Source organism: Lacerta agilis, chromosome 3 (genome assembly GCF_009819535.1).
Source record: "Lacerta agilis isolate rLacAgi1 chromosome 3, rLacAgi1.pri, whole genome shotgun sequence".
In the NCBI taxonomy this organism is placed as follows: Eukaryota; Metazoa; Chordata; class Lepidosauria; order Squamata; family Lacertidae; genus Lacerta; species Lacerta agilis.
In genome coordinates, this window is record NC_046314.1 from 13,944,019 (window position 1) to 13,969,991 (window position 25,973).

Sequence of the window (25,973 nt, forward strand, 5' to 3'; positions counted from 1 at the left end):
CTGCAGCTCCGAAACCCAAGCCTTAAACCCTTTTTCTTCTTCTTCTGCCCGCCCTGTGGAACGCCCTCCCATCAGGGGTTAGAGAAATAAACAACTACCTGTCATTTAGAAAATACCTGAAGGCAGCCCTGTTTAGGGAAGTTTTTACTTTGTGACTTTGTATTGTATTTTGGTATTTGTTGGAGGCCGCCCAAAGTGGCTGGGGAGACCAGGCCAGATGGGCGGGGTATAAATAATATATTATTATTATTATTATTATTATTATTATTATTATTATTATTATTATTATTATTCTGGGCACCGGGATGTGCCTTAGAGCAAGCTCCACTTCAGGTGCACCCTTGTCACTTCTCTCCCACAGGCAGCACAGAGAAGCCCACTCTTCCTGGGGCCGGCCCACCTATGAGGCAAGGTTTGGGCAACCGCTTCGGGCGGCAGGATGCACAGAGGTGGCAGACCCTAATGGAGATCTAGCTCCTCCTGTTTTGTTTTGTTCCCTCTTGCCCCTGCCTCCCTCCCCCTGCCTGCCTGCCGCCCCTCCTCCCGCTCCCTCCATTATGCCTCCCTGCCCCTTTAAACAATCGTTGCTGCGGCGGCGGCGGCGGCGTAGGGGGGGGGCGGGGCGCGTCGCTTGAGCGGCGTCTGCCGGGGCCAACGGGCGGCGGAGGCGGGCGCTGCGGGGGTGTCTGTCGGGTTAGAGCGAGGCGTGACCCAGTCGGCGAGCGCTGTGAGGGGAGTGTGTGTGTGTGAGAGAGATAAGAGGAGGGAGGAGGCGAGCGGAGGAGGAGGAGGAGGTGCCGAGCAGCAGCAGCAGCAGCAGGGCGACGAGCATCACCGCCGAAGACGCCGCCGCCGCCGCCACAGCGGAGCAAGCTGTGCCCTCTCGCACGAACCCCGCAGCCGGGTCGGCGCGCTTCCCCCGTCGCCCGTGAGCCTGGGGAACCTGCAGCTCAAAGCCTCCGCCAGCCACAGCACCATGTATCCCGGGAACAAGCGGAAAAAGGTCTGGAGGGAAGAGAAAGGTACTGACACCCCCCCCCTCGTCCACCCGCCCATTAAAGCGCGCCCCTCTTCGCTCTCCTCAGGCAAACGGGTAAAGGGGGTGGGGGGGGGGGAGGTTCGCTTCCCTCTCCTACAGGATGCGCGCGATCCAAAGCAAAAGATACTGCCCCTTCTTCTGCCTGCCCGCCTCCTTCCTGGACAAGGTCTCCTTCCTGTTACCTCAGGCTTACCTTGGCGAGGCAGCGGGGCTCCTCCTCCTCTCGCTCATTCCCTCACCCTTGCCTTTGAATGTTGTGCTTTTATCTTCTCTCTCTCCCTCTGCCACCCTTAGTTCACTTTTCCTTTCTTATTGGGTCACGCGTTTCTTTTCCAGGGACAGCAGAGGAGGAGAGGGCATGAACGTTGGAGGCGGTTGGTGGGGGGTGGGAGAGAGAGAGAGAGAGCCAGAGCAGGTGGTGATGAGACGGTTGCCTTGGGATGTATCTTGTCCCTTCCAAGTGCTACGACCTTGTCAGAGGCTCTGTGTTAGTTGGGCTGCATCCTGTGCATGGCCTGGCTTTTTTTGTTTTGCTGGGGGGGGGGGGGAAATCATAGTAGCTACGCTCCCCCCCCCTCTTATCCTCTTGACTTTGTTCTGTGTTCTGGAGTTGTTGGTTTTTTTTTTGGGGGGGGGGGGTCTTTGCCCTTCCTCCCCAAAGGTAGAGCATCAACAACAAAACTAGTATCCATTTAAGAAAATCCCTATTTTAAAAAAAGGGTGGGGGTGGGAAGCAGATTATACCTCTGCCCTCTTCATTGGGTTGCCTGTGTTACTTTCTTTCACTGGGTGGTTGTGTTGATAGCTTGTCATGATTCTGTGTTTGGGTCGCTCCGCTTCTCTGTTCTTGCTTTCTGCTGGGTCGCCTGAGTCTCACTCCGGTGTCTACAACACAGAGCCCCCCCCAAAAAAAAACCACGGTAAAAATTGTTTGCTGCTTTCTCTGTCATTCACATGTTACTGCAAAGAAATGCAAGGCATGGTGGCGTGTATTGCCATCGGTGCAAGGCACCCAACCCTTGGTACATGAATTTTGAAGTAGACCCCCTCCCTCATGCACCAACCCTCTCATAAGGAATTTTTATTATTTATTATTTTGTTTTGTCCTTACAACTTTAGTTTCTCTACTCTGCAAAGTTAATGATAACTGCTCCTGTTTCCAAAGTGTTTTGATCTCTCCCTATTCAGTGTTAAAAACCATTGTCAGGATACTGCAGATACAGTGACAGCACAACTCAAGTTGGCTCTTCTAGCGCAGGAAATACTTTGAAATATACAAGTTTCATTTCGAATAACTTGTCAGTTGTTGAAACTAACAGAATGAAAGTTTGTAAGCTAAACTCTATTGGACCAAAACTACTTATGTAAACAAAAAACTAAGTATCTTTGAACTTGTATTCTGACCAATGGAAGCTTGTCTAACACAAACAAAATGTGCCCTCTTTTCTCTGATGGGCTGATTGCAGTACCCCAGTCTTAAAAACAGTGGTTATTAAAGAGTGGGCCTGTAATTTAGAAGCCACAGAGATGGACAAAATTGTTTTGTTCTTTTTTTATTACATTTTGTTTTTATTTTGCATTTTTATGCTGTGATCCGCCCTGAGATCTTTGAATGAAGGGTGGTACACAAATGTAATAAATAAGTAAAATAAATAAATAAAGCAGGGGAAGGCTTATGTTGACCTGTGCATTTATACTGTAACTATTTATATTGCAACTATTCAAAAGGAGAGAAAATGATAGCTAGTATGTGTAAGGGCTATTATAAAAATAGGTGTTGCCAAGCTTTTTAGGCCCATGGCCACATTTGAGTTTTAAACTGAGTGTTGTGGGCATAATTCCCTCTGATCGCTACTCTCCCTCCTATCCCAGCCTTCGCCAGGCAGATGGAAAGAGAAAGTGTTCATGCACAGACTTCACTTTTCCAAGAGATCTGGGTGGAAGTTGCATTAATAGAATTGATCTGAGCCCTGAAAAGCACATGGAACTGGAAGAGGAAGTAGGAAAGCACAGCACTTCTCCGACTTCCTCCTCCAGGTCTAGTAATTATCCTCACCACTGAGGGGGCATTAATTGTGTCTCAAGCTTCTTGGGCATCAGGGAAGACTGGGTGCCCTGTAATAGTTAGACAGAACTGTAGAATATTTGTCCTGCTTCTCATCACTGTTGGATGGACTCCACAGTACTGTATTGAGAGCTCCTGTTCTTCTATTGATTCTTAAATGCTATTGGTAGAAACATTTATACCTAAAAGTTATAACTTGAGGTCCTTAATATTTTTATTTTAAGGTTGATGTTTTAGCTAATGCAAATAAAAACTTCAAGAAGGGTGGATCCCTTTTTCAGTCTACATCAGTTATATTTTCCTTAAAGATTGACTAGAGTGTGGTGTGGGTTTATTCTGTAGTTTGAAGCAATGCTAAACTTTAGTAGAGCAAGCTTCTTCAGAAATTATAATACATGAGGAAATAGGAGTGTATTTATAACAATACTAGATGCTGTTGATGTTTGAGGTAGATTGGAGGCATGGTGCAAATGCCTTAATTAGCTCTTGTCTTGAGTAAATATCTTAAGTGTTTTATGTGAACTGAATGTCTTTAATTTGATGGTGTAGGTTTGTTAGTACATATGTGTTGCCTGTCAAACTAATATTTCAGTAGCATTTTTAATTAAGTGACAAGTGCTAATAGAAGTCCTTGATCACTTCAGTTTTAAATAATAAGCAGCCATGAAAACAAAAGCACGTTCTTAAAGCGCTGCTTCATGTTGCAAAAGATATGGCACACATTTGTGTCTGTTTTTACTTATGGTAGGTTGTATCCAACTAATTCGTACATGAAACAAACCAGTTGAAATAAATAGACATGACTAACAAGTTTGTTGATTTCAGTGAAGAAGTATGGCCTAGTTGGATACAGCCCAGAAACACTAGAAAGTTAAGCCTGAAATGAAACTCAGCCACAGCATATCAAGAACTCATTGGAAGCTTGGTTGTTGAGAAATAAAGGTGTTGATTGATTATGCTTTCTAAGTGTAATTGAACTATTTTATCGCTGCTTTTTGTGCAGTTTGCCTATATGCTGAAACTGGTATAAGACGCAATAAAACTTAGATAAAAACATACTCTTGAAATCTCATATATTCCCCCAAGATAAATGTTATCCCACCTGTAGAAAGAAAAAGTGGGTATTTGTAGGATAATTCATGAACTTGGCTTCAATAGAAATGGATTAACTTTAATATTAGTAATGTATACTATTATTATTTTTTACAGAGCGTTTGTTGAAGATGACACTAGAGGAGAGGCGTAAAGAATACATACGAGATTACGTTCCTCTGAAAGACATCCCAGCATGGATGGAAGAAATGAAAAGCAAGACCCAAAGTGATGGTAGGTTAGCTTCTAATAAATTGACAATTGTGCCTTAGAAGATGAATCATGGCATCTAGTTTTGCTTTCCATGGTGGGGTAGTCTTGGTTCCTTGTGTTGTAAAGGCTGAGTGAGGGTTGAGGATTTGCATTAACCAATGTGGCAGATTGCTGCATTGTGCTGTTTTTGGCTGTATTCCTATAGGAGTGCTTCACTCACTACATTTTAAAGTTTACACATAGAATTCTTTATATAATAATAATAATAATAAATTTATTTATACTCCACCCATCGGCTAGGTAAATTAGTTGAGCTTAGTCCCATGTGTAAATAAGTTGAATGTTGTCCCATTTATTTAAAGTGGAACTATAAGTACAAATAAATCTTTTTTGGATCCAGCCCATTGTGTAAATGTGACGTGTGTTTGCAAACAAATATATTCTACTGGTACCAATTCCCAGTGTTCATTCCATCCTTTCTTCAGCCAGCTTTATTTGCTTGATAACATGAACTCAGACTGCTTTGACACTGCAGAATAATATTGATACTGTTCTGTAGAATAACTTGAGGTGAAACATACAAAAGTTTGGAAATAGTTATAATGTGAAAATCTGAATTTGTTTTATCAAGTTGCAAAAAGGACAACTGTAGATTATTTTAATTACCTGTATGCCATAATAACTTTCACACCTCAGATTATTTTGTAGTTACTAGTTTGTTAATCGAAGCTGAACTTTTGTTGATTTCTGTACCATATTTCTTTCCAGGGGCATGCCTACCTCTTTGGTACTTCATACTGCTTGTCTTCAGTGGCTTGTATCCAAAGAGCAAATTTAGGTGCACACAGTGGGACAGCATACTCACTGTGCAGTATCAAACCATTTTTAAAAATCCCTTCACTTTTCAAACATGTGTTGCCATGATGCATGGGGGAATTATTCAAGAGAAGCAAACCTGAAGCTGCCTCTTGACTGCAGAGTTTCTTGTACAGTTTTTAAAATAGTGGGTTATAACTAGAAAGTATCCTACTTCTGAACAGAGCTCTTCTTCTGTAATAAGAGAATAAAATAGAGCAAACTACCAAACTAGAAATGTCAAGGCAAGGGTAGAAATCTATTTTGGTATTGTTAAAATTAAATGAACCATTGCATGTTAAAATCTTCAAGTTGTACTCTTCCATGATGAAATCAAATGAAAGTCAGTGGTGTAGTCCATCTTGTGTGTATTGCAGATACAAGAAACAAATGTAATCAGCGTAAAGCTATTCAGACTTCTGAAAATAGCTTTTTAGTTTTATGTATTGTGGAATATTTATTTTGAGTATATAACACCTCTCATCAGAAAATATAAAAAGTAGTTTGCAACGTGCCTGGGTATCTGGTGTATATAATGGAATTAGATGGCTTTCTTAGAGTTAGGATTGCTTCTGATGTCTTTCAGCAAGTCGCTTTAGTGAGCAATGTCAGAGGGATTTCTACATATTTAACTGCAAGTCACACATGTTAATAATAAGAACTGCAGAGCAGATGTCACTCATGAGTACTTGCCAGAATGTAGCTATTTTAGTTATATGCAAAGGAAATTTTTTCCCCCTTCCCTTATCTAGTCACCTATATAATTGAATCTGCTTCACAAATACTGGAGTCTGCTCTATTTCTAGAGTTGGTGTAAGGGGGGGGCAGTTGTGTTCCTTTGGTTCTTGAGATCTTGATGTTTGATTCTACACGGTGCTGTCACATTTATTACAGTGTGTCATCAGGACAGTTTGTGAAGATGCCACATAATGTTGGGTTTCAGTGTCTGCTATGCATTTTATTCTGATATTATTTTAAAATTTCTTCAAATAGAATAACTGAAGCAGCTCCTAACCACCACATTGATGTAGCAATATGAGCCAGATTTCTTATTAAAATATTAAAGTACTTTTAACCCCAGCTTCCAGTGTCATCTCCACAATTTAAAATGGAATCAAATGTTTCTGAACTCACAGCTGCATTTGAGTAGGGGCAAGCCAGCCTAATTTACTTTTTTCATCACACTAAATGCTGGTCTAATGTTAATATCTGAACCATCAGTGTCCCTTTCAAAGTAAGTAGGTGCTGAGTGACAGATCCAGTGGTTTTTGTTCTATGATTTACTGTAATTGCCTCATTATTATGTAAAATAATATGTTTGGTATTTTACACACCCCCATGACCCATTTTTTTGTCAGTCATATCATGTTTTATGATTCGTGTGTACAATTTTGTAACAGAAAAATAAAAATATATATTCGAAGTTCTCGGTACATTTTAAAATATCAAACATGCATTAATATATAAACACTGACAACATGATTCCAAGGGCCTAAAATGCCAATCCACCCATTTTGGTTAAACATAAGGGTCTCTGTAGGTAAAGCTCTAATAAAGAGAAAACTAGAGGCAGTGCTGACGAATGAGTAGCCAAGACTGGTTTTGCACAACTATTGCCTGGAACTTCAAAACTAGAGTTCCATGCCAGGACAAAGATCCATCTACCACCACTTTGAGTTGAAACTTCAAAATTCCTTTATTCAATTATTTTGCGTTCCTAGAAGCAAACTTAAATGAAATATTGGTCTCACAAAACGTGAGACAGTACCTTTTAATACAATAAGCACAATGTGGTAATTTGACTGGGCAGAGCAATCCAAGCCCCTGTTCTGCCATGCTGGAAGACTTGAAAGGAGCAGAGGTGTACAGAAACTGAGGGTACAGTAGCTATGGGAGGTAGCACCAGGTGATATGAAGTCTAGATACTAGGTGACCCAGCTGGTCATTGTGGCATTTGGAGCCACCTTCAAGTCCTTCTATTCTTTTGGATGATTTAATGCAGTGGTTCTCAAAAGGTGTGATGTGCCACACTGGTGTGGCAGGAGAGGATGACAAGTGTGGCAGGAAGATTCAAGGACAATCAAAGAAACATTTTAACGTTTCAGGATAGTATTAAAAAAAATTTTTTTTTTTGCAGAATATATTGCAGAAACATTGTTCTATACCTTTTGGATGTCCCATGATCATATTATAAAGTAGTTGTTTTCTATGTTATAAATCAAGCACTGCTAGGAGTTGTTCCTTTTTGTTTTCCAATGCATTTCTTAGCAATAAAAAAACTGGTGTGGAATGAGCAAATATTTATTCTGAAAATGTGGCCCAGAGAAAAAAGTTTGAGAACCACTGATTTAATACATTAACTCAGGCATAGGCAAACTCGGCCCTCCAGATGTTTTGGGACTACAACTCCCATCACCCCTAGCTAACAGGACCAGTGGTCAGGGATGATGTGAGTTGTAGTCCCAAAACATCTGGAGGGGTGAGTTTGCTTATGCCTGCATTAGCTGCTGCAAGTATGGTTTAATGAGATGACTTGTGCACCAGTCTTTCACTTAAGAAAAGCAGTCAGCTTTCGGGCAAAACAGCTTCTTTTGTTCTACCTGTTTACACAATAATTGTTTGGATATGTAGGGAGAATAATTAGATCTATACTGCATAAATTACAGATGCAGTCTTTAGTACAAAAAGGGGTCTGGCATTTTAAGTCTAGCTTATTTTGACTCTAGCTTTCTATAGACTGACTCCAGCTGCATAAAAAGGTGATAGAAAAGTGTGTGTGTAATTATACACATGCAAATTGAGGTAACACTGGAGTATAAATGAAGTGAATAAGGGGAGAACAAAAGGCAATGGGGAGGAAGAGCTTCTTAATTGCTGGGGTATGGAATAACACCTGCTCTGATCACTTGCTGGAGCATTACACGCTTAGGCTAAATGCTGCACTGCTGGCCATGAATACAGTGCATGATCGCATGTAAATCTGATTGGAGTGAAGATTCTATTAAATTGCTGTAAAGATGGATGGACACACATAAACTAATCCAAGCCCTTGTGAGATTGCATTGCCTGGCCACAGGTAGCACTGGCTGGTGATGGTATATTATCCTAACAATTTCACCACTCTAACAATTTCAAAATACAGTACAGTGCATATGAAATGTTTTTTTTTTTTTTAAATATTCTCCCATATATTCATTGCTGGTATCGATTGTAAAAATGTCACTGTGGCCTCTAAGTTCGATTACTTCAAAAGCTTATATTTGAACATGGAAACAACCCCCATCATAGTATGTTAAGGCAAACAAGGGATAATTCTTGCCATGACACTCTTTGAGCGCTATGCTGATTTGTCTGCTTAGGCACTAAGGAAAATGGCATACTAGGTGAGATTCACCTAATAAAGAAACGTAATACAGCAAAGAGTTGAGCTGAGGACATAAACAGGAGCAAGCTGGGCTCTGAGAATGGAATTCAAAAACTGAACCCTGCTTTGTAATTTTTCAGCTGGTTTATAAGTGCTTATAAGTATTATGACCATGATGAAGAAATGTTCGTTATATTTTTCATTTGTAGATTTAAAGGCTGCTTTTGGTTTGGTTGGTAGGATATGTATGTGGGAAGAAATTGCCTTAACTGGTATAAAAGACTGATTGCTTTATTTACCGGTAGTTATAAGGCTCAACAAACAAACTCTGGTAAAAAGTTCAGGGAGGATCCTCTGGAGGATTGTCCAGTAGCATTCCAACTCTTAAGGGGGTTTGACCAGGTTGCTTGCTGCCTCCCTGATTAATTTTATACATAAACAGCATTGCTACTAGTTCATCTAGTGCAGTGTTTTTCAACCTTTTTGGAGCAAGGGCACACTTGTTTTATGAAAAAAATCACGAGGCACACCACCATTAGAAAATGTTAAAAAATTTAACTCTGTGCCTATATTGACTATATATAAAGTAATTCTCTTGAACAGGAATCAAATAAACACAATTTTTCCCACGGCACACCAGGCAACATCTCGCGGCACACTAGTGTGCCACGGAACAGTGGTTGAAAAACACTGATCTAGTGCTTCTTTCAGTCCAATATATTTGGGGGACACACAAGCTTTACTCTTGATGTTTGCTGATAATACAGCCCTTGTGTTCTCCTTGCAAATGGGTTGGAGGAAGGTTATACAGTAAGGGATTTTTCTAGCTACTGCATATCTGAATTGTTAACTATCAGTTATAGTAAAACACATATGGTGGTTGGAATAAATCAGAGGCAGCATAGAATATCAGTGGGAACCAGATTGTCCAGGTTAAGCAATTTAAATATCTAGGTATCGCCTTTGCTAGTTCACGATCGCTTAAAGAGGGTGTGGAGTTCACTGGAGGAAACATTGACTTAATGAGGTGGGGGGGCTTATTGGTTTGTGGGGGGGGTTCTTGTTTTTATTATGTATGTTGGGTTTTTATATTTATATTATGTTGTGAACCACCCTGAGATCTACGGATGAAGGGTGAGGTATACAAATTTAATAAACAACAACAACAACAACAACAAAAAGGAAGTGATCGGAGGCTAATTCCCCATTCACTTAATTTTTTTTCAAGCAGTGGGATTGTTGCTCTATGGAACACAGCTTTGGAGTAATATGCCTTAGTATTTATCAAATCTATTCAAAATCAAAATAGAACAATATTCTAGGGACCATATGGTACACCATCCTGCTTGTTGTGAACTGAAGTTGGCATCTTTAGTAAATAGTGGGATGATAGCATAGTTGGTTAAGTTATCCTATATAGTAAACCAGAAACTTTAAAAGTTAGCCCTGATTTGTATCCTGGACAGTGACTATATTAAATAAGTCACTAAGTTGATAGCAGCATTTTTGTCTGATGTTGTTGTTGATGATCGATTATGCTGTTACTGTAGTTTTAATTGTTCTTTAGTTGTGTCCGAGCAGAGCACACTAGGCACTCCTGTCTTCCACTGCCTCCCACAGTTTGGTCAGACTCATGTTGGTAGCTTTGAGAACACTGTCCAACCATCTTGTCCTCTGTCGTCCCCTTCTCCTTGTGCCCTCAATCTTTCCCAACATCAGGGTCTTTTCCAGGGAGTCTTCTCTTCTCATGAGGTGCCCAAAGTATTGGAGCCTCAGATTCAGGATCTGTCCTTCCAGTGAGCATTCAGGGCTGATTTCCTTCAGGATGGATCGGTTTGATCTTCTTGCAGTCCATGAGACTCTCAAGAGTCTCCTCCAGCACCATAATTCAAAAGGATCAATTCTTCGGCGATCAGCCTTCTTTATGGTCCAGCTCTCATTTCCATACATCACTACTGGGAAAACCATAGCTTTAACTATATGGACCTTTGTCGGCAAGGTGATGTCTCTGCTTTTAATGATAGTTGAGTGCTGGTCCTCATGTTGTTCTTTTGTATGTGATGTCCTTTGGCTGAGTAATGAAGATTTGCAGTATGTATGGGGTATAAGGGTGTTGAGTTAGGGTTAGGGTGTATGTGCTGTGGCCCTTCCTGCAGCCCAAATAGTAGTAGTAGTAGTAGTAGTAGTAGTAGTATTAGTAGTAATAAATTTATACACTCTGGGTGGCTCCCAACAGAATTAAAAGCACAATAAACAATCAAACATTAAAAACTTCCCTAAACAGGGCTGCCTTTACATGTCTTCTAAAAGTCAGCTTATTGTTTATTTCCTTGACAGCTGATGGGAGGGCATTCCACAGTGTGGGCGCCACTACCGAGAAGGCCCTCTGTCTGGTTCCCTGTAACTTCACTTCTCGCAGAGAGGGAACCGCCCGAAGGCCCCTAGAGCTGGACCTCAGTGAAGGCTGAAGGATGGGGGTGGAGACGGTCCTTCAGGTTTACTGAGCCAAGGGCGTTTAGGGCTTTAAAGGTCAGCACCAACACTTTGAATTGTGTTCAGAAATATACTGGGAGCCAATGTAGGTCTTTAACTTGAAGATAACCTAATTGTCATGCCCACACACTAATGTACACAGGGTTTACTTGACAAATCAATTGATCGACATTCTCCAAGCATAGTTTTTAGTCTGTTTTTAAAAAGGTTGTTAGTACCGCAATTAGTGCTGTAATGAAAGTTGCAGTTATTTTTTTCCCTCTGAGGCTGTGCTCCTCAATATGTATACTTAAAGTCTTGTTAGTTTCAGTAAGGCTTCCAAGTGATCTTAAAACATGTTGGGAGTGGATAATGAGAGAATATTGCTCATAAAAAGGGTGGAACTCAAGAATGTCATTTATTAATTTGATGCAGGCATCATCTTTGAGCAGCATTTTTCAAAAGGCAAACATGTTTCCCATAGGCTGCCATGCAGTAGGGAATCTGAACTAATAACCAAAAGTTAGAGAAGCCATATGCTTACTTCCCTGAATATGGAGTAGTATTGTAGAAGCAAATTCTTCTCAAAGATGAATTATCAGCAGTAACACCTTTTAAAACCTCACTACAAGGCAGAGTTATACTTCATATTCAAAATTTCCCTTTTTCATAATTTGCTAAATTTGTGTTTATAGCTTTTACTTATGCATTTCAGTCGGTCATCATAACTGACTACATAGCTATTGCAAATTCAATAGCTACTTCGCTAGAATGGAAATTAGGGTAGAAGGAAGTATTCAATTTAAATTATTCAGTTATCTTGTGAAAACAGAAATGTATTCTTTTTCTAGCCTCCCATGATGATCTAAATGTTGATTTGCCAGTAACCTAGCAACTGAACTTTGAGCTATTACTACTACTACTCCCTGTCAAGACATCAATAGTACATGGTGACCAATGGGGCCAGGAAAGGACTAAAAGTGCACTTACATGTTCTTAAAAATGTTATTAACATTTTAAAGATCTAATACTTAACGTTCTTTCATGTATTAATAATTTTTCCATGTGGAAATATGATCTTGCATGTTACATTTTTTACAGCACCGATCTGCCCTCTTTATGCATGCTGTCCCTTTCCCTCCCTCCCTCTGTTTCTCTTTCTTTCCCCACCCCCCTTCAATTTCCTGTTCTTTCCAGTCATATGTTGCAGTGCTGTGTGCTTGGTGCAGGTAGGATGAGCAGTGTTTTTTTATTCTTTGAGTTTTTGTTTGGTGTGTTGAACCCTGTTCTCTGGGACTCTTATCAAGCTTTTAAATTAAAACAACTGGGTGCTGCATCTTCTTGGCTTTCTTCCAGCTAAGCATTCTACCCATCCCATTCACCTTGAAATGTGCAAGCTTTGCTTCAAGCAGGGTTCCTTTGAATTTGTGCCTGCTCGTTTGAATATTTGGCAAAAGATGGGGCAATTATGGCACACAGTGGAATCTTGAGAGACAAGATTTGCCTCATGCTTTCCTACAAATCTTCACTATATGGGCAACTTCATGTAAGCAGCAAGTCCAGTCCAGGTGGTTCTTCTCTCTCAAATGTAAGAGCAGTAGATCTAACCAGAACCTGGCAGGTAGAAAGACAGTTAAAAGGCCTCTTCTAAATTAACTTTCCCCATGCTAAAGCCTTTTTGCATTGCCATACTTCCCTCTATAAACTGTGTGCAGCCCTCTTCATTGCTGTAAACTTTAGTCTCCAGAAAATCCTTTTTTGTTACATTTATATCCCACCTTCCTTCCATCATGGAAGGGAAGGGCTGTTAGTGAGTTGCTCAGTTCTGCTGGAACTCTGTACATGTGCTGGAACTATTTGTACAGCTTGGCTTCTCTCTGAACAATGAGAGCATCATTGTGGTAAACCAGTGAAAGCATGCCAAGAAGTCTTCCATTGGTCAATATTTCCCATTTAAACTAAAGCAGGAAGCTTGAGATTGGCAGCTTTGGAACCAGCCAAGATGTTAAAGGAACTTCAGACTCTGGTTTTGTTTCCTGGGTCAAAGGCAGTTCATCATGATTCTCTGATTTGGACAATGTGAGAGCTTTGTGGAAGACTTTATGGTTTATTTGCTATCTCCAGCCCAGAGGGAGGCCTGTTCATATCTTGGCTTTTTTGAGCTGCAATATGATTATTTAACATGGCCAGAGTGGTTGAAATCAGGTGATGGATCAGTGGTGTGTGAGATATATTGACTTGCATAATTCTTTGCCAGATCCTGAGCACTTTATGTTCAGAAAACATGCTACACTACTGATAGCCATTACTGTATTAACCTACTCATAACCCATATAGAGCAATAAGCTACATTGACTTTTTTCCTTTATCTCCCTTGTTTGTGTATTTTTTGCATTGTAAGACTGAGGAGTAGCACTGTCTTTGTTTTGTTTTTTGTTTGTTCTATAAACTATGCTGGGAAGTATTTTTTGTTAAAAATAAACAACATTTTAATATAAACTTTACTCTTATTTAAGATCCAAGCAAAAACATTTCATTTGTTCAGGAGTTTTGAAAGATTATACTGATTTTTAATATGTGCAAATGTTTTGTTAAAATTAGTTTATGATTTATATGTTGCCTTCACTAGGTGTGACAGTAAGGAAAGGTGATATAAAAATGTGTTAAATAATAAATGGGTTGTGTTTTTACTCGTTTTTGTTGGAAGCCACCCCAAGTCAGATGGACGGCATAATAATAATAATAATAATAATAATAATAATAATAATAATAATAAATACCATGATCCAACTGCAGAAGAAAAAGAGCCACAGTATCATGTTAGCAAAGGATGTACAGTAATTGAAGAGAAAGGTGTACCTCAAGGAACAGATTTTATTCAAGTGTCTAGCATGCCATGACAGTTATATTTGAATTGTTAGTTTGCACAAAGATCCCTGGACAATACCTACCTTAATGACTTTGCATGAAACCCTTCCAAAAACATTTTAAGAAATGACCCAAGCTAAGGACTGTTGATCTGTTCTAGAGTGTTCCCCTGCTTGGGGCCAAATATCATTTGTGTTGATAGTGAATCACTTCCACCAGTAAAGAACATCCCATAGTTGTATTAATCACTACCTTTGCTTGGTTGTTTGCTAATTAGTTAACAGCTCTTTACTATAACTGGATGATACATAGTTCTCCATTCAAAAAACTTTTTAGAGTGGCTTATAACGGTTGAAAATAACTTAGATTGGATATTACTGCATCAGCATTTGTATTAACCAGAAATATAATTTTAGCTACCTTAGAATCATAGAACTGTAGAGTTGGAAGGGACCATGAATAAAATCTAGTCCAACCCCCTGCAATGCAGGAATCATTCACTCAACGTGGGACTTGAAACCACAACCCTGAGATTAAGAGTCTCAGCTCAGTTTGTTAGAGCCTAGTGCTGATCATGCCAAGGTTGCAGGTTTGACTTGGGACAGCTGCATATTCCTGCATTGTGGGAGGGTTGGACTAGATAATCCGCAGCATCTCTTCCAGTCCTGCAATTCTAGGATTCTAAGGTGTATGTTCTACTGAATGCAGACTGTGATCATATGCATTTATGCACTTCTAGGACTCTATATTTGCTCTGAGCATCTTGAGAGGGAAACCTTAGCACTAAATGTTTGTTTTAATTCATAAAATAAAACCAGCACAATTGTGCCAAAATTCAGTACTGTATTGGTTCTCAAATGTTATTTTCTTGACAAAGGCTCCCTCTAGTGGTATATGTTAAAGCAAAATGTTTTGGACTTCTGCAAAAGTTCCCTTCGATTTTATTCTCACTTTTCTGGCTTGTACATGTAAATTTGGAATAGTCAGCTGCTTTGCTAGCAAGGCAGCCATCTGATTAGCCTGTGCGTGTTCACAGAATGAATAAAGAGGTCATTAGGTGAGGATGGATAAAAGGCTTTGTCAGCTGAAAAAGCTGTCCTTTGCATTTTGTTGATGTCTTGCGGTAGAATAGCTTTTGGCTTTAGATTTGTCTGTATTGATAAAAATCAAATGACCTCTACAATACAAAAACAAAACAAGAATATGCAAACAGTTCTAGAAGTCTATCCTTGACCACAGTGTGCTTTCAGCTAGTAAAGATCTATACAAAGGAGATACTTTTATAATCTAGACAAAATAAATATTTTATGGTAATTGAACACAAAGCTGTTTTTTGCCATTTTGTGCACCGTATTCTGTATGCAGAATTAAGGGCACTAAGTGCCATATACCTTATTCTTCAATGAATTACACACCTTTCATATGTATATTTCACACCCGATCTTACGTTATCCAGTAAATAGTGAAGCCCTGAAGGAGATTCATACTTTTGATTCTTTCTGCAAGGGGTATGGAGTGGTGGTGGGTGACCCAGTTCAGAGGCATGCCAGTATGGGGTACACAGCCACTCAAGGGGTTAGTAGTTAGCATGTGCAGAAAGTGTTAAAGACTCACCTGTTCACTATGAAGTTTTCAGCTTTGCAGTCATGTTCTATAACCCAGTTACCAGGATTGGTTTCAGGGAGATGAGACTGTTATGAAAATGAAATATAGATGATTGACATGGATTTAGAGCTTGTCTGCGGACAATCGTTGGCTCCCTTGGCCAGCAAAGCGAGCTGAGCGCCGCAACCCCAGAGTTGTTCGCGACTGGACTTAACTGTCAGGGGTCCTTTACCTTTCTTTAAGGCACTGCTGTCAGCAGTGAATATCTGCATCACACCCCTATTGTGAGAACACAATGGGGTTGGATCTAGACACATCAAAGAAGTGTTTCAGTTTAAAGCAGCGTAAATTTAAACAGGGATAACAACTAAAGAAAAACAGTACTCCACGTCAACATCTGGTGACACAATGTTATATCGCACACACAATGCATATAAATTGCTTTTTCTTTACTAGTCTAGCTGAATCCTGGGTCAAGTATTACAAAACAGCATAAAAGAAAATGGAGAAAGAAGTAATGAAGAATTATAAGGGTGACTGTGAGATGCAGAGCACCCCAACCTACCAACCACTTAACTGCAGAGTGAAATTGTGCCCATCCAACTACCAATTTTGGAATCCTTTTTTGCCATTATTTGGTGGTTGGACTATAGGGCTGAGTATTCCTCTTCTGGCTTGCAGATTCCCTTCCACTGGTTTTAACCATGATACATTGGTACTGCCATTAACCATGGATTGAAGCCAAAGATAAATGAAGCAAACTGGTTAGTATTAACAGCAGTTAATTGTAATACACAAATACCGGTAACTGTTAACCATGGTTAAGACCATTGAGAAAAATTATTTGCATGAGAGAAGAGGGGCTGTGGAAAGTTGGTACACATTCCTGTGCATCACTTGTGTTCTTCCAAACCTGGTTTAAAAATTGAGGGTGTAGGACTGTGAAAACACAATGAAGTTTTCTGAAATACCGGTGGCATGCTTCCCCTGGTAAATATAATTGCCTTCCTTTGGGATGTTTCTGTACTTAAGATAAAAATGTTGCATTGTTGGTTACATTAACTGGCAATTAAGTGCGAGGGAAATTCCTTCCCACCTTTTTTTATTACTATACATTATTTTCTGTTAAATCTTCTCATTTTTGAAATGCATTGTTTTATAAAATTAATGAATGACCAAAAGAGAAATTGAATTGAGCAACTAATATGGATACACTCGTCTTCACTTTTTAAAATTAAAATCTATTTTTTTTTATTAGTATTAACTATCAGACTTAGCATGAGTTTGGCCAAACTGTGGGAGGCAGTGGAGGATAGGGGTGCCTGGCGTGCTCTGGTCCATGGGGTCACGAAGAGTCGGACACAACTGAACAACTGAACAACAACATCAGACTTAATAGTTGTTTGTTACCTAAAAGGCCTCTAAGCAACTTGCATTTTAAAACATAAACATACATTATATCATAGAAAAACCATATGCAAATCAACATTTTTCATGCAACACCTGTAATTCTAATTCACACACGCCACACATGCAAAAATTAGTCTCTCAGACTTTCTAAGTCTTGGCACTGGAGCTCAGTGCCAGGAACCAGAAGGTTTTATGAGAATAAAGAAACATAGCTACTGAACCCAAATGCATTCATTTCAGAAGAAATGATGTACAGGCAAAGCAGTTCAGCAACAACTATGCTGCTTTATCCTGGTGAACAAAAGCATTACATTAGGACATGGAAGACATTGATTCAAATCACACATCTGCTGAACATTGTTTTCCCCAAACATGGTGATAGGAGCGAGCCAGCAGTAAATTACAACGAGCAAGTTGTACTTAAGTCTTTATTGGCAAAAACAGGATCTGCACAGGAGTGTCAGGCCTAATGAGCGTAGGAGCTCATCTCTGGCAGGTCTTGTCACCATGAAGCAGTTGCTGAGACTTAAGGTCCCCACCTCCCCATAGCTGCCTAAGTCTACTGGATTTCTCCCAAGCAACCTGAGACTATACCTGTGTGAAGCTAGCTTCTTCTCCACCCTCTTCATGCCTCTCCTGGTTCTGGGAGACTAGAGGGGAGCAGAGCTTGTTGCAGCAGGAGGGGGAGACACCTGTGTGACTCGCCAGCCAAACTTATCTCTGCCTCCTCTCCTCTCCTGCTTCTGATTCTGGACTTCTCTCTGCCACAGACTCCTTCCACTCACTAAGCCCTGTTACCTCTTCAGCTTCTTACACTTCCCCCCAATCTTCTCCCTCTGACCACTCATTGTTGTCCCACCACCAATCCCCTGGTTCTGAGCCTTCTTGGGGGGGGGGCAACTGGTTTCTCATACCATTCCTTTGCGGCCAACCAGTCTGTGACACATAGGGACAATGGATGTTTTCCAAGCAAGTCAAAACATTTATTGGTGTTCAGTAAACAGTGAGCTTTTGAAAGACAACTGCAGATATATTGGGAGAGTCCAGTTTACTCATGGGGATTAGAACATAAACTTCTACCTCCAGAGAACTAGTTTCCTGTAATAGTATCAATCTAGTACTGTACAGTGGAACCTTGGGTTACATACTGTCCTCCTTATGAACACTTTGGGTAATGAGCTCCGCTAACCTGGAAGTAGGTGCTCCTGGTAGTAAAATTTGCCCCAGGATGCGAGCGGAAGTTGCACACTGGTGGCGTGGCAGCAGCAGGAGGCCCCATTAGCGAAAGTGCACCTCAGGTTAAGAACAGTTTTGGGTTAAGGATGGACCTCCGGAATGAATTAAGTTCGTAACCGGAGGGACCACTGTATAACCACATCAATAGCTTTTTTTACTTCTGGTCAAGCCTAGTGATTTGCCATGATTTCCCCCTCCTTAGGCCAATGCATTCCAAGAGCCTTGACTATGGTACCCACTTACGGTAGTTATGGTGTTGGGGTAGAACACATTCTCAAGAATTGCCATATTTTGAAGAGCAAAAAAGAGGGCATATTTGCCGACTTCTACTTTTAACTACGGATCACTATGATGACACTCATTTTAAATACCCCTGCTATATGTAGGCTATAGAAGCTGTGGTGTATTGCTAGTAGCAATGTTATTAACTATAAACAACAAAATAATAGTACATACTGCTCCCTCACTTGCCACATGAAAGTATTTGGACTCATGTTCACATCTTTGTGAACATGTGTGCACAGAACAATTAAAGTGTTTAACATGTACATATGGACTCTCATTAAGGGCAGGGGGATGTTAACTCTTGCCTTCCCAGACTCTTCCAGGATCTTGTAGCTGAGCCAGCATCCTTTTAGTTCAGCCATAAGAGAAGGAATTTATATTGTATGTAGCTAGTTTAAGATGCTGCTCTGTTGTGATTATCTGCTGCAGACTAGCTTAGCCGGGTGCCGTAGATCTGAGTCTAAATGCACTAGACTAGAACAATTTTCTTGGGTTACTGTAAGCAAACAAACTTGGATATTTTGCCAAATTTTAAAAATGCGCCCAGACTTAAATTTGGATCCTGAAAAAGAGAATATGTCTGGGGGGGAAAGAGGACATATGGCAACTAGACCTGAAAAAGAGGATGTGTCTTGGAAAAAGAGCACATATGACAACCCAGAGTCCTAGATTCACCCTCTGATGGTTCTCATAACATGATCACAGTGTCAAGGCAGGCAAATTTGGGCATTACTTCATACATTGCAGCCCATTCATGGGGTCTTCCAAAAACGACTTCCTTGTTTCTAAACCTATTGCTGCATTTGCTGGTCTGGTCATGTGTAAGTTATTAACACTACACCTGCCAATTCATCAACAAACCTCTTGGCTTGTTCTTGTGCCTTTAATAGCTACATAATCTTCATAAATCAGTAGGTGAAGATTTTCAGATGACTAGGTTACATTACCACCTGGTGATTCAGTTGAGCATGACAAAATGCTGTAAAAAAATGGTAACAACTTCACACTGGTAACACTGCCTTACTCTATACAGCTCACATTCACTAGCACTTTATGTAGGATAATATGTGTCACAGACCCATGTAAGGATGAATAGATTTCCTTTTGGTGTGAAAAAAAGCATTTCCTGAGAATAAAAAGGACAGCAATGAATGTAAGAGCATGCTTCTTAAACTGGGAACATTTGATTTCATTATGTTTGTCTCCAGTCTTGGGAGTTGTCTTTGATGTAATCTCTTTTCGTTTTGGATTTGTTGTAGGGTTGCAATTGGCTCTTCCCAAAATCTGCTTCTACACTGTAAGACTAGCTTACATATAGAAGGTGTTATTTCCCCTTAAGCACATCTCTTTTCCACATATTTTTATGTAGATGTAGTTATATGCATAACAGTTGATGAAAGCGAGCAGACTGCAATAGTGCAGTTCTGTATATTGTATCATGAGAATGGGCAGTTGTCCCCGTGTCCATTTAAGTGTCCATTTAATAGGATGGAAATCTGCTTCTTGGGGCTATTTGTCATTGGTTACCCCCAACTTTAACAAGAAAATATTTATTGTTTTATAAAAAACATTACTTGACTTTGTTTTATGCCATTATACTGATTCTGTCTCAGTTGTGAGAAACTTAAAAACATAAAATTAACAAATCACAATCAATGAACCTGAAGCCATGGTTTATGTTAAGGAGAAAAACCCAGTCCCTGACTCAGAGGTAATGTGAAGGCAAAGCTTCCAGGTTTCTTTGTCCTGCTCATGACCAGGGGTGGGGTGAAGTTTGTGATAAACTTTGATAAGCCTGGAAGTCTTGTTCATTGTGGTGTGTTAACACAGTTGCTAGTAATGAGTAGATCTAATTTTAATCCTTATAGTTTTAAAAATGCAGTTGTAAAATAATAATCCTCTGCTATACACTGTGTGGGTTTTTTCTTCAGTGCATGGTGCTACTGGTGTGTGTGTGTTAAGATATTTTCATTTTCTTACAGAAGAAAACAGCCAGGAACCTTTGCTGGAGAAGAAAAATCTGAGTGAGAAAGTCTCCCTCTACAGAGGTGATATCACGGTGCTTGAGATTGATGCCATAGTTAATGCTGGTAGGTGCTAAATGTTAAAAAGTTAAATATGATCTGGGCCTTCCATATGCCATGCATGAATTCTACTACTGAACCACCAATTATTTTTTCTATCAATATTCTCAAGAGGGCTTATGTTTGAATTTCTTGCTTTGTAATAAATACTTTATAATAATCCTAATAATTACATGTGGTCTGAAACATGAAGGAAGGGTTTATTGGTTTACTGCATCAATAGAGCCTCTGGAAATTTACTAATCTGATCTTTAATGACGGTTGAGAGTCTTGGTACTAAATTCGATCACCAATACAGTATTGGGTGGGTTTGATAGAATCAGAGTACATCATGCCTGCAAAAGCATCAAGAAAATGATGGTGTCATTTTCTGTGATGCCTTGCAAATTATATCTGTTTGAAGCTGTTAATATTATCTAAATGTAGTGTACGTGTCTTATGATTGATTCTGATCACATTATTTGCAACGGAAGTTAAATTTTGTATATGGGGATGGATGGTGTGAGGGTCATAGGATGTTGCTGGATAAATAAGGCCTTTTAAATGAGATTTCATTTTGTTGCTTGCATGTAAGATGTGCAATGCAGGGATTGTACAAGCTGGTCCAAAGCCAACAGGAGAATTGAAATTGCTTCAGCTTTGTTTTCTTGCATCTTTACAGTGGTTCAGTGAGGATGTAATATTGCATTGCTTTCTTCCCTCCTCTTTTGCTTGAGCATTCCTCCCCCTACCCTCATTTTCAATCCTAGTTTAGCCTGATTTCCCCACTACTTCATAAATACTCGGGGTGCAAAGGGCAATTCTATACCTCCCTGTTGCTCTCAGATACCAATCCTGCTACAACATACAATATTGCTAGATTCTGCACAGCAGCGCTCAAAATTCGTTGGAGGATGACCTGTGCCACAAACTAGATTTAATGAACATATCAGATTGCTCTATAAATTAATAGTTAAAGTCTTTTATATATCAACCTTTTATGTTCTCCCACACCTGCCCAATGCTCCTATCCCTTCTTTTAGCTTCTTTTAAGTTCTTATAGACTTTTATATTCACCTCCTTTTTTAATACCTTTTAGCTTTCCAAAACGCTTTCCAAATTTTAAATGACTGCATCCCACCCTTTTATGCTGGCCTGTGACCTCAACAAAGATTTGTTGTTGTTGTCAGTCCTGGTGCTGCTTTGGAGTAACTCTGGTCACTATGTAGTAACTGAAAATGGTCAACCGATGTAACACTAAAAATAGTGAAACAAAGGAAAAGAGAATGCTGTGGAGAAAGGAGCAAATTGGGGATGAAGACAATAATAATTTTGTAGGGTCCCTATTGCTTTGGCAAAAGCTTGCTTTTGCTAATTGATAAAAATAACAACAGTTTTTGTCCTGCTGTAAATTTCCTCTACTCATCATGTTTTTCCTTGAGTATAGGCAGCGATCATTTTGTGCATGTTCAATTGGTGTTCGACCGCCAACAGGCTGGTTGTTTTGGACCTGGAATAGGGTGGAACGGGGTGGGGCAGTTGCTAAATTGTATCACTGTACTAGAACATCCTTGTATTTAATCACTCATCTGGTGGGCATAGGTGACAAGGAGTTGCATGCGGGAGAATAAGGGAGCCAAGGAGGGCTGTAGTGTTGTCTGTTCTCTGTGCCTAGCAAGGAAGCTGCCAGATGAGGGAAGCCCCCTTTCTTCACACTTTATGTAGAAGTGCAGCATGCCATAGCAGGAACGACAAAACTCTCGAGAAGGTTGGCTTCAGGTTTGAGGTAGCCCTGGCAAAGTGCTCTCTGATGGGCCCCCTCCCCGGTTGATGGTGCTACTGAGCTTACCTGGCAGTGGAGGTAGGCAATAGCAGAGCTTGGTAGCTGTGTACTACTGTCTTAATTTCTCACAATCCTCCTGTGGGGTGCATGGAACATCAAAATGCTTGCTAAATCCAGCCATGTGCTGCTGCTTGGAATGTCTAGCAAGAAAAATAAAATAGAGGAGGGTGTAGGGCAGGTATCAGCAGTAGGTCTTGCCAAGGTGCTGAGTCCCCCTTGGCAGGTGCTCCAGGATGCCTGCTGCTGATGTTGGCCCTGGCTCTCCATCCCTCCTCTGCCAGCGCTCAGAAAGCAGAAAATGTTTGTCACAGACTAATAGACTAATAGCCTTTGTGAACATAATTGTAAGGCTCTGCTACAAAGTATTCCATGCTCTGTAATCTGCCATTGAGTATCAGAGTAAGGTAGTATCAAACTGATGAAAGTTATAAATACCATGCTAGAACTAATGTTTCTCTTGTACTTCCCTTGATGGAAGTTCATGCCTAAAAACAGAGTAATAATATTTCCCCCACCATGTTTATACCTGTATAAACTTTCTCAACTTTGGGATGGACACCAGTAATTTTAGTCCTGCTTCCTTACTGGCTTCTGTGTTGGTGTCATTTCACTGAGACAATGAAGATAAATTGCAACAGAGTTTGCAAGAAATGAGGCTTTGTGGCTAGTAAATCTGTTGAAAAGTATAATGTAGCTTTTAATTTACTTAACTGATTGTGATTCATTTCTCATGTAGAAGTAAAAACAGATTAGTTACTGGTACAGAATTTTAAGAATGTTGCCAGAAACACATTTGAAGCAACTATCATATCATATTGCGGTGCCTACTGAATACAAGATCTGTATCTATTCTGTACAGCAAAATGTGTTCTCTACATTTCATGTGAAAAAATAATTCCAGTTACTCTTTGTAAAGATCACTTATAGAAAAGAAAAAGGTTTAGGAAACACTGCCATCTTAAAAGCATAGTATCAACTTATTGTTTTAAACTACATAGAGCATGAAGTTTTGCTGCTTCCCACTGCTTCTGTTGACCTTCAGGGACTTTCTGGTTTGCTTAGCTGCATCTTAATTTTATGAAGCATCTCATGCCTTGTCAAGCCAAAAATTAAACTTCAAGGTAGAGGTAGGGTATTTATATGTTGGAATTGTGAACTGAATATATTAGCCATGAATTATGTTTAAATGAACGTGTTAGTATAGTCTGTTGACTAACTGAGCCCCACCGCCCCACATGAACAGCTTGTTAATGCATAATCAGTCACTGAGGTTGCCATGAATCTGTAGCTTAATGAACAGGTGAGGAGAGAGGAGGAATTTAAATCTGAAATTGATCTGACAGCCCATCGCTGATTGCTAATCCATTTCATTTGGCAACTTAATTTATCACACAGCTAAAATTTTCTTGTAGCTTTCTGGGAGGAATTAATTCAGAAGCATGCCCAATAATATTGGGTTGAACCAGCCTATTTGTATTTTGCAGCAGTGCTGAAGACTGGAAGACTGGGTGGGTGGGATGGAGAAAGCTGCTATGAATAACCTTTAATTTTGACTTACTATTAGCAGAGAACAGAACGGTGTGCAGCCTTATTATGATTTTGTTCTTGAGCACATTTCACACATGGAGGATATAACTGAAATATTGCATCTTTTCTTGAGAAGGTGAGGCTTTCCTGGGCCTTTTAATGTGCAAAGTTGAAGCAATGGTTTATTGTTGGCTGGTGGCTCCTAAAAGGGTGTATATAGGGTGCTACAAGTTCCACCCACCTAAACAGAGGATGATATCCAGCAAAACCATATGCAGGGTAGGTACATTAGTTTACTTTCATCCAGAGTGTGTACTCTGAGGTATTATACACTAATTTAGACTGAAGCCAAAACCGAATTGAGCTAATTTGTGGGAACCAGGACTTTGTCAGAGTTGGGTAGAGACCCAGCTTAGGCCTCCTGGAGCAATCCAGAGCAGCTGTCAGGGGCAGGTGTCAGGCAGAAAGGAGGAGCTGTATGCCTGTTTGCAGCATGCACACAGTCTAACTGATAAGGATTGAACCTTCTACTCATCAGCTGATCAGTGGAGGGTGCAGTTCCGCTGGCTGCAAGGGCCTGTTTCAGCAGCATGTTCTCTGCAGGGTACATGCTGGAGAAACAGACTGCAGCAGGATTGGATCTTCAGATCTACTAGGATTCAGTCTTGCAGGCTGCAGGGATCAGCTTTGTCAGTGTGTTTGTCAGGGATGGGCCAAACATTTAATTAGGGTTTCTTAAATGTTTGTGCCACCGTTGAATTGATTTAGGGCAGTGGTGGCGAACCTATGGCACGCGTGCCAGAGTTGGCACGCAGAGCCCTCACTGCTGGCACGCGCACCATCGGCCCATCCATGCTGTTGTCGTCGTTTTTTCCCCAGGCTTGCGTCCGCTGTTGAAACCTTTAACTTTTTTTTTTTTTTTTTTTTTTTTTGCTAGTCGCTGGAGATTGTGTTCGGCGATTGATCTCAGCTTTTTGCTCTCAGGCTCTCTCATCCAGCAGCTTTCCCTGGCTGGGAGGGGGGGTGACACTCTCGGAGCTGGCCCCACCCCCGCGATCAGCGAGGCAGCCAGAGCCAGCTCAAAAAACCTTCCACAGCGGCCCCTCCTTGCTGGCCCACCCCGTTCCGCCCAGGGCCCAGCCCAGCAGGAAGCGGAAGGGACTTTGCAAAGCGTGGGCCGGCAGAGCAACAGGCAGTCACACTCCTCGTGCTTCGTTGCCTCGGCGTATGCAAAATGCAGCCGCGTCTCGCCACCGGAGGGAGGGCAGGGATGGAAGGAGGGAGGGAGGGGATAGCGAGGCAGCGGGGAGAGGACCAGCCCAGCGCCCTCCTGCCTCGGACTCCCCTCGCTCCGGCCTCGGACCGCCCGCTCGCTTGCCTCTCCGACTGAGAACGCACAGAGGAAGGGATCAGGTCTGCTCAGACAGAAACAGAGCAAAAACGGGGGGGGGGGGGGGGAAGGGGGAATACCCGCCTGAGAGATGGTGATGGGGCTGCCCTCTTTCAGCGCCAGAACTCACCCCCGCCCCCCAGCCCTCAACCCAACAATGCATCGAGAGCAATCGGAAAGAACAGGGTGTCCCAGAGCACGTGCAGAGTGTGCTTCCCGAAACACAGAGGCAAAGTAAGTAAAAATGCCCCAGTGTTTCCAAATCAGTGAAAGGAAAAAAATGACAGAATGCCCCGGAGCATGTGTAGAGAACAGCTCTCAAAACATAGGAGAGCAAATAAGAGGAAGCCGCAGAGCATGTGCAGAGTGCGTGCCCCCAAAATAACAGAGGACATGAGCAGACTCTTCTTTATAGGAGAGTGTATGTGAGAGTGTGGAGGAGGGACGGACGCAATCAGGGCTGGCTGGTCCTGATTGTTGGGTTAACTCCTGTAGTTCTGCAAAGAAGCGAGATTTGCTCAAAGCTTCGTTAAAAAATAAAAGACAAAAAACATTCTGCTTCTGCTGCAGAGCAGCATATAAAAGTAGCACATTGAAAATGAAAAAAAAAACCATTAACGAAGCAATTACTAACTGGGGAGGGGGT

At 41.0% G+C, this 25,973-nt stretch overlaps 1 protein-coding gene across 2 annotated transcripts in view; it reads left to right on the forward strand.

Moving 5' to 3' along the window:
• The first annotated feature begins 787 nt into the window (after nt 1-787).
• The window catches only part of MACROD2 (mono-ADP ribosylhydrolase 2), a 756,429-nt gene continuing 731,243 nt past the window's right edge, over nt 788-25,973 (forward strand). The window contains exons 1-3 of one of the 2 annotated variants that reach the window (XM_033142884.1): nt 788-1,022; nt 4,314-4,430; nt 20,487-20,594. In XM_033142884.1, coding sequence (XP_032998775.1) covers nt 977-1,022; nt 4,314-4,430; nt 20,487-20,594 — 271 coding nt within the window. In that variant the 5' untranslated portion in view covers nt 788-976. The remainder of the gene's footprint in view (nt 1,023-4,313; nt 4,431-20,486; nt 20,595-25,973) is intronic. The other variant, XM_033142885.1, reaches the window with a different exon arrangement.